Source organism: Nicotiana attenuata, unplaced genomic scaffold (genome assembly GCF_001879085.1).
Source record: "Nicotiana attenuata strain UT unplaced genomic scaffold, NIATTr2, whole genome shotgun sequence".
NCBI classification, from domain to species: Eukaryota; Viridiplantae; Streptophyta; class Magnoliopsida; order Solanales; family Solanaceae; genus Nicotiana; species Nicotiana attenuata.
The window spans coordinates 94,005-103,742 of NW_017670782.1; the positions used below are offsets into that span (position 1 = coordinate 94,005).

The 9,738-nt window shown below is 43.3% G+C and overlaps 1 protein-coding gene and 1 pseudogene across 1 annotated transcript; both read left to right on the forward strand.

The window, feature by feature from the left end:
• The first annotated feature begins 3,978 nt into the window (after nt 1-3,978).
• LOC109243276 lies at nt 3,979-4,692 on the forward strand (annotated as a pseudogene).
• A 1,855-nt stretch (nt 4,693-6,547) lies between these two features.
• LOC109243277 (uncharacterized mitochondrial protein ymf1-like) lies at nt 6,548-7,379 on the forward strand. Its single transcript, XM_019410184.1, has one exon. It carries the CDS (start codon nt 6,658-6,660, stop codon nt 7,135-7,137), a length of 480 nt encoding a protein of 159 aa, XP_019265729.1. The 5' UTR covers nt 6,548-6,657; the 3' UTR covers nt 7,138-7,379.
• Nucleotides 7,380-9,738: the final 2,359 nt, after the last annotated feature.

A 9,738-nucleotide genomic window follows, 5' to 3' on the forward strand; every position in this document is an offset into this window, starting at 1 on the left:
CAGCTTCGTCATCTGATGATGGTTTCTCCACTTTCGGTTCACAAGAATCTAGGTAGAATTTTGCGTCTGCAAAGTATGACTCCATCTCGGTGAAAGGCTTGATGTCTGCATCAACTTTGACTATCTCACCATCTCTTCTGTACTTCAGACACTGATGCAAAGTAGATGATACCACCCCATTCTCATGAATTCAAGGACGTCCAAGCAACAAGTTGTATGATGTTTTAGCATCTATGACGTGAATCAGGGTGTTTGAATTCATCTCACCAATGAATAATCCTACGCGGATCATACCTATGACTCGTTATCCTCCTTGGTTGAAACCTTGGATTGTTAGGTTACTTTTGGATAGCTCATCGATAGAGATCCCTAGCTTTTTTAGCACCATCTTTGGCATGATGTTGACAGCCGAACCATCATCAACAAGTATGCGATTTAGATGTTGTTCCCGAACGGACCCTACAACAAACAAAGGTCTGTTATGTGTCTTAAGCCCCAGCAGCAAGTCATCATCTGTGAATGAAATTGTTGCACAACATGTGACAACTTTTCGGTTATCATGATGTTCTTGTGTTTTCATTGGAGCAGGCTCATCATTGCTTTCCGTTGTTTCGTGAGTACTAGAAACCACATAAGTTGCACCAACGTGACCTCCATGAACGAATTTTCCAGGAAAGAATTCATGCAATGTGATGGGCTTTCGGAACTTCGGCGATAAGGCACTGTTAATCTTCTTGCTAATAGAAGATTTGATATTTCTTGGCGATTGTAGCCTATCCGCATTGCTCATCATCGCTCTTGAATTAGGAATTCGTAGCCTCAAAACTGCCTGACGTTTTCGCTTCTTGTGAGTGACTAGAATCCAACCCTCATCGTCTTTGTCTTTGGAGTGATTGTCTAGCTCTAGTGAACCTTCAAGAGTTTTCCTTGGAAGATCAACTTCAACGGGATTGAAACTTCCAAATTGTAAGAAGGCAGTGCTTGATACGTTATGCAACTTTGAACACTTCTTTTCCTTGAGCGCGATACTTCATGATTTGCTTCTGTTGTTTCATCCATGTCTATGATGATTTTTCCTTCACTTACAAGAGCCATGATTTTCTCCTTCAAGACGAAGCATTTCTCTGTAGGGTGGCTGATGACGCGATGAAACTTGCAGTATTTCGGATCGCCAACTTTGCTAATTTCCTCTGGCCTTTTTGATTCAGGGAGATTGATGACTTTCTTGTCCAGCAGTTCATCAAGGATTGTGGGTACGTCTGAATCTGGAAATGGATAAACATTTGCCTCTAATTCCCTCAAGGTGGGACGACGCTTCTGCTCTTTGGGATATTGACTCGGGGTCTTATCCTCCTTCACTTTTTGCTTAGTAGTGACCTTCATAGAAGTTGCTTTCACCGCCATTGATTCTTTGGTTTGGTTCTTTGTTGCAACATTTTTCTTGAACTCCTTTTGATCAGCAAATGGAGATGCCTTTCCATGACTTGCGATGCTTAACTCCATGTCGTGCGCTCGTGTTGCAAGTTCTTCAAAAGTTCGCGGTTTGATCCCTTGTAAGATGTACAAAAGGCCCCAGTACATTCCTTGAATGCACATCTCCACAACAGATATTTCTGAAAGGCGATCTTTGCAGTCTAAACTTAACGCCCTCCAACGATTAATGTAATCCACCACGGGCTCGCCCTTCCTTTGCTTAGTGCCTGTCAACTCTATCATGCTTATAGTTCTCCGAATACTGTAAAATCGATTGAGGAACTCTTTCTCAAGTTGCTCCCAGCTATCAATGGACTTGGGCTCCAAGTCAATATACCAGTCAAGTGCGTTCCCTTTCAGAGAACGAACAAATTGTTTTACCAAAAGGTCACCATGCGTTCCAGCATTGCTACAAGTCTCGACAAAGTGGGCAATATGTTGCCTTGGGTTCCCTTTGCCATCAAATTGATGCAGCTTTGGTGGTTGATAATTGGTTGGCATGCTTAGACAGTCAATCCTCTTAGTATAAGGGTTAGAGTAGTACAACGAACTTTGCGATGGTCCGCCATATTGAGCTCTGATGGTGTTTGTTATCATGTCTTGCAATTGTTGGACAGATAACGCTGCAACTGAAGTGGATTGCTTTTCCTTTTGAATGTTGAACTTGGCAAGTGATTCCTCAATAGCCGTTTTTGGCGAGGTGAAGGCAGGTGAACGAAGAGGGACGTGGCTTGACTCTCTAGGTGCATAGGCCTCCAATTTGTTCATCAGTTGAGCGATTTGAAGGTCTTTGTCTTCAACAGATTTCTTCAAGACTTCAATAGTCTGTTCCATCATTGCAAACTTCTCATCCACGTTAGTAGCGTCAGCCATTAAGGCGTTGACTTTCGTTGAAACTGGAGAATCCGCCAAATCCCCAAATTCCCCAAGGTTGGAGGCTGTTCGAGAAAATTCGTCAAACAACAAGAATGGGGTGTTGCCCCCAAAGATTGCGTTTGCAGACGTCATGTTAGATCTGCTCTTCTTTGCCACCTTCAAGGAGGCGAAGTATTCGGTTCCATCCAAGCCACTAGCTTTGAACTTGCTTCGACTGATTGGGCCAACATGACTTAGCTCAGCAGACGCAGCAGCAGTAGCATCTTTGCATGAAACGTCACACTTGCGGAAGGCCATTGTAGCAGTAGATCTAAAGTTTGTAGTTTTCAACTTGCAAGAAGGAGAGATGAAGAGCAGAATTGGTCCCACCGGACGTGCCAATTTGTTCGCAACAAATTTTTGTAATACGAAAAATAAACTGCAACAAAAATAATAAGAAGAAAAAGTGATTTTATTGATAAATAATTGTGAGTACAATTTTATGTATCCCTTGATTCTCCTCTCTAAAATTCTCCGAGATTCGAGGGATTGAGAAGTGTCTTTCTCGAATGTAGGATGATGCGGACCTCCTTGTGATGTATTTAATCGCCAAGAACGTCGAGCAGCACTTTGTTGTTATGAGTTGATCTCCGGGAAGAACTCCGTTGATCACTCCTTTGTCGAAGAACTAAGCACTTGATGATTGATCTCTCTGTTTGTGGATGCCTTCACCAATTGCGGAGTGTTCTTCTCCAACTCTGAATGTCCTGCAGAGAGTTATGTAACCCCTCTATTTATAATGGTAGAGGATGGACAGTCCACCTACATGTGAACTCTCTTGCTTGATTCTGATTGGTTCATGTGAGTCATCAATCTTATCACATAAGCTACGTAATAAGCTTGCTTGTGATTGGCCAAGACATGTCATTTTAGACACTTGGCAACTCTTGATTGGTCACTATTTTCGACTGGGATTGCCACATCATTTAACACGTGGCGTCATCTTGTTGGCTTTAAGTTGACTGGACATGCCATGTCACTTGACACATGGCATGAGCCAGGGCCTTAAGATGAAATGGACATTGGGCTTGAAATTAAAAATGGACTTATTAATTTGTGAAGTCCAAATTAATTATTCGACCCAAAGCAATTTAGAATTTACTCCAAATTTTGTATGGACTAAATTTAATAATTTTTACATGTCTACAAGTGTAAGAATCCATTTCGTGTTAAAAATAATATATTTTTAATTGAGTCCTTAAATTATTCATCACTATTTGATTCAATTATCATCAATATATCTTGGTAAATAATAGATTTCTCAAAGGGCAATTGATTTGATAGTGTTACGTTGAAAATGTGATCGGCGGAATATGTGTTTGGTAGAGTATGTCTTATATTTAAGGAAAAACCGACAAATAAACAAAAAAAAAATGAAATATCGACAAAACCCGACATAAACCGAATCGAGAAAACTCACTTAATTGGTTTGGTTTGGTTCTAATATTTGAAAAACCGACTTACTTGGTTTGGTTTCTTTTAAGGGAAAAACCGAACCATGAACACCCCTAATAGCTAGTATTATCCCACACCGTGGGATCTGGGAAAGAAGATAAAATGCTTTTTATTTTTAATTTCTCAGAGGGTTTTGCTACAGAAAAATTAGATTAGTCTCCCAAGAAAAATGGTGAGACCATTAGTGAAAGAAGGACCAAGGAGGATCCTATCCTAAAGGAGAAGGAGGAGTAGGAGGAGTCAGTTTTCTTTGAAGATCGAGGAACGTAGTGTCGGACAATTATGCCATTCGGAAGAAGTCTTCTACAAAAGAAAAGCCTGTTACGAGTAAGTGGAGAGGAAAGATCTCCAGGGATTCTTATCTCATTCCATTCCAGTGGCTCAACCAGTAACCAATGGCGAAACTCAAAAATCCATGGTTTACCGGTAGAACCCTATTTCGCCCAAGTTGTTTCGGAACCGAAAAAAAGAAGCGGTTTTTCGCACAGCTTGCTCATAGTGCAGGTCCCACTTGTATATCGTATTTGGCCGAAGAAGCATCGGACAGGTTGGAGTTCTTACCTTCTTGGGACTCCATGGACCAAGATCTGCTTTTATTATATGGTCAATACCGATCTACTTTAGTAGATCATATGGATGTAGAAAAAGCTTCTAATTTGGATGAAATAGAAACATCTCTTTTCCATTTCTATTTACCCCGTTCATATCTTTGTTACGTGTGTTCCTGGGAGGAATTTGATCTCGGAATACCACCTAAATAACTACGGTCAGAGAGTCAAATAGGTCGGGAAGAAAGAGTTGAGGTCGGGTCGGACGACATACATCTTGGTTGGTTCCACCACCACTAGAGATTGGACCTATATATAATCTTTTCTTCTAAAAAAAAGGGGTANCCTCGCGGAGTATAGCTCACATCCAAACATCTGATTGGGGAACGGGGCAACGCCCATGAAGCTCCGGCGGAAAGGGAAGGCCTGCCAGGCCGTATGCCCATGGGTGCAGGATTCTTCGAAAAAGCGCGGGCTGACTCGGAGACCTGGGACCTTGGCTTAGTAATGAATGAAGGGAAGCTCTTCGAGCTTTCTCCGCCAGCGGCTTATGTAGTGGTCGGCCTTATAAAGCTCGCTAAGCCTCGCTTCCCTCTCCCCTTCACTTATTAATTAAGTGGAAAATAGTCGTCGGCATTCTATAAGCGACTTGACCGAGTCTACGAAGCTTTGCTTTTCTTGTAGTCGGCCCGTAATGCCTCCCTTCATTTGCTTGCCTCCTTTCAGCTCAGAATGCCTAATGCCTATTATTTAGTGCTAGAAGCTAACCGCCATAAGCTCACCCTTCGGGTCTCGCTTCCAGCGCAGGAGGCCAAGCATTCTGCCAGACGTCCCGGCCTGGGAGCCCCGTTCGCCTTTGGTACTTCAGTAGATCTTCTAAAATAAAAAGCGCTACTTCAGCCTTAACTACAACTACATTACGCAAGCCCCGCCGATACCTACCTATAGAGTCAAATTTAAATAAAAAAGTACCAGTGACAGCGACTTTCTAGGTTTATGGATTCAGTCAGCTAAACTCCATCAAACTCCTCAATCAATATCAACAAGATGTCGTGACCGCTTAGGCTTGGTTTACTTTGGTTTGAATGTAAACTAAAATAAGCGGCGTTTATTCAAACAAAGGGAACCGAAGGTTTCCTTGTTTAGTAGTACGAAAGTAGTTCTACTATTAAGATGTTTAATATTAATAAGAAATATTCAGTGTTGTAGCTGTAGAACAGAATGCCGTTCGCCTTTACTTTGACTTTCTGAGAAGGACTTAAGTAGCTAAGTTTTCAAAGGTGAACACCCCCTGTCCTTTATAGTATAGTCGTAAAGGGCTTCTCAGAAAAGTCAGCAAGAAGGCATTCGAAAGGCCGACCACTATCTCATAGGCATTCTGGTGGTAAAACCGATGACTACACGGCTCTATACCAAGTCATGAGCGATAGCGAAGCCAAGCCGCCGTCTATAGGCGAAGGGACGAAAGCCCGACGAAGGCCTATGCTACAGTAAGAAAAAAAGTACGTTGAGGTTACGAAGTCACTTAGCCGTATACTATACAAAGGGAAAGGCGTCGGTACGGAGTCACGTCAGCTGTGGATATAGACTAGGCTATAAGGAACGGAGTCAACAACTATGGACCGAGACTACACTAAGGAACAAGGAAGCTTGACTGAGAAAAGAAGTCAAGGAACGAAGCTGCTTCTCTAATAGCCCCGTTGAATAGGAGGGCGAAGGCTTTTTGAAAAAGTCTTTTTTGTCTTGTAAATGCATTTTTTTCTATTTAGAGAGAGTGGGCTTCAAGTTCTTAGGAAGAGCCATACGAGACAGCTCACGTACGGTTCGAGAGCCGAGCCCCTGCGCAGGGGCTTAGGTCAACACTTATATAATAGCCAGTCATCAATTGGAAGCGGGCAAGATGGTGATGAATTGCGATTGGTCTAAACCTTCGACTAGCGACTTATTGCGACCTGCCCAGAATGCCCATACAGACTAAGACCTTATTCACACAGTGAAGAAAGGCCGAGTGGAAGGGGGCAGTCAGCTGGCTGCTTCTTTGCCATGCGCTTTGCTTCGCTTTATTTTATAGAAGAAAGAGACCAAATGAGAGTGAAAGGCAAGGGCAAGCGATAGAAAGGAGAGTCCCTCGCGCGAACTACTACTACTAGAAAATGGTGAGACCATTAGTGAAAGAAGGACCAAGGAGGATCCTATCCTAAAGGAGAAGGAGGAGTAGGAGGAGTCAGTTTTCTTTGAAGATCGAGGAACGTAGTGTCGGACAATTATGCCATTCGGAAGAAGTGTTCTACAGAAGAAAAGCCTGTTACGAGTAAGTGGAGAGGAAAGATCTCCAGGGATTCTTATCTCATTCCATTCCAGTGGCTCAACCAGTAACCAATGGCGAAAACTCAAAAATCCATGGTTTCCCGGTAGAACCCTATTTCGCCCAAGTTGTTTCGGAACCGGAAAAAAGAAGCGGTTTTTCGCACAGCTTGCTCATAGTGCAGGTCCCACTTGTATATCGTATTTGGCCGAAGAAGAATCGGACAGGTTGGAGTTCTTACCTTCTTGGGACTCCATGGACCAAGATCTGCTTTTATTATATGGTCAATACCGATCTACTTTAGTAGATCATATGGATGTAGAAAAAGCTTCTAATTTGGATGAAATAGAAACATCTCTTTTCCATTTCTATTTACCCCGTTCATATCTTTGTTACGTGTGTTCCTGGGAGGAATTTGATCTCGGAATACCACCTAAATAACTACGGTCAGAGAGTCAAATAGGTCGGGAAGAAAGAGTTGAGGTCGGGTCGGACGACATACATCTTGGTTGGTTCCACCACCACTAGAGATTGGACCTATATATAATCTTTCTTCTAAAAAAGGGATTCTTATATATATATTTTAAAAATAGCTGCAAGACCAAAACGGGGTGCAAAAAACCGAAAGCCCTTCTTTTATTTAAGTTCCTCCCAGATACATGGCTTACATACCCGGCTCAACATTCTTGGAAAATAATCGAATCGAGGGTTCGGAGGAGAATTGGCCATTCAATCTTGTGAACTAATCGAGACCGAAATTGGAAAAAGAGATACGAACGGAGAGGAATAACCAATCGATGAAAGAACATGAAACCATTCTGTTTCAATAGAGGTACGAGAAACGGTTGGGGGCAATGAAGTAGGTGAAGTGGTTGGATTTTGCAAGCTGTTCCAACCACTGCTGGATGTGATTCCAAGAGCCGAACGAGAATGAATACCACACAGAAGAGTCAAGACCAGGCTCCCTAATGGAATGTTTAACCGATCCATTCCGGATCGACCGAATTGGTACGGAAGTTGTAACATGGGAAAACCACGGAAAACACGACTTATTTGAATAACCCGGTGACCTACCAATTGTAGAAGTAGGATTTTTGGCAAGCAATAAGCACTTAAATAATACAATTCAAGTGTACCATCTTCTTTCTCATTTCGAGGAAAAGGTGCGGAAGGAAAAGGAAACAACGGAGGGATCCGAATCGGACCTAAATGGGAATGACATGAAAAGTCTTTTTCAAAACCTAGCATTAAGGGCGTTACGACGATATACGAGAGGAATAGAGAAAAACTCGTGATTGGTGTGGAGGGGAAGATCTGTTTATGATATAGTTCAAGAAAGAGTCGTCTCATTTCCTTACTTCTTTCTAATTCATTCACTTCAAGACTGGTTCTGAACGCCGCGTAACATCATCTTCAACCAACCTCCACCGTACTTTCGGTGCAACCACTAAAGAATTGCTTATACACTAAACAACTGCTTATATACGTTTATTAAAAGACTGACTTTCATTCATTATCATTAGTCCAGCGTGAAACTAAGAAAGAGAGATGTGCCTAAGGCGGCATGTAAGCAAACTGTGCACGCTAAGAGAAGAGGAGAGATGTTCGCAATTACTACCACAAGAAAGCCGCCCCCTATCTTCTAAAGGGGCCCGTCACTTCGTTCGTACCTTCTTGGCTTAGGCTTCCAACTGAACAACATGGCCTTGCCGCCCCGCCACTAGCAGAAGCTAAGCGCTTGAAAAGCGCGCTAAGAAAGGTTGCTTCTGTCGCCCTTTCTGTGCAACAGTCCACCAGTAGCGGAAGAGAGGGTTACCGTACATACAAGAGTCTTCCAGTTCTTACGGAAGCTCTTTCTTACCAGTCAATCAAGTAGTACAAGAACTGTATCTTATCTTATAGCCCGGCGCGGCGGGTCGCCTTTTAAATTAAGTAGATAGAAGAAAGTCTTAAATAGATAAGGAGTAGGTGAGTGAGTGAGTCCTCACTGACCTGAGCGATTTCGATCACCTAGCAGGCCTTTTATTTGGTAGGTAACATCGCCAAAGCGTATCATCAGATTTGACTACGAAGGAAGGAACTCGAAGTGAAAGGGCACCGTCTTGTGCAAGGCAACGAGAGTTGGCCCTCTATCATCTTCTATCTGGTAGACTTGGTAAAAGGGCCCCGACTTATTTCCAGAATAAGAGTTCGACCGCGGCTTCCCCCTTTTTTTGGGGGGGATCAAGTTCCTTGCCAACTGCCACCTATCGACCCCGACCTCTTTTCATTTGTTTTGGATATTACCAAACCTAGCCTAGCCTTCGTAAATCACACTAAAGCGGACACCCAACTATGGAAAAGCCTCCTTAAGGGTGGGTTAGGTTAGTCAATCCGGCCCGAGACGCGTTCGTTGACAAAACCGCCGTAGGAATTCCTACTTTTCAATAGAGCGGAGGCGAACTGATCAACGAGAAAGAGGCCCTACTCACTACAAACGAATACACCACAAGATCGAACTGCACTCATGCCTCTCCCGCATCAAGTTGACCGCCCCCCCCTACGTAGTGATTCTATCAATCATGTACGTAGGTAGGACCCTCCATTCTGATTGGTATATCATGAAAAAAGAAAGCCATTTGCACCAGGCGCACTGCGCTTTCCCTTGCCCAGATGTTCGCCTTTCTAAGTCAAGTAATGGTGACCCACCGAAGACTGGAGCTTCGTAACATGTTGACGAAGGCCCCCGAACTGAGGGTTCGGTCAGTAGAAGGGACGACTTTGTCTCCCCGGAAGAAGAATAGCCCCGCTCTCTAGCCGACTGATCCCGTTGATCATTAACTGGGAGGGAACGTGTCACATTAGAGGTGAACGATCAGAGGTGTCCTCTAATCACCACGACGAGGCTGGTCCCTCTTTTAGTAGATTCAGCTATGAATATTCATGAAGAAATGAATGCCGAGCTCTTTCTTTCACTGCTAACCCCAAGAAGTTTCAACATGCTGAAACTTTCTGTTTCTTCGAGCCCCGAGCTTGTGGTCCTCCTTTGAGTGTGGGTTCAAT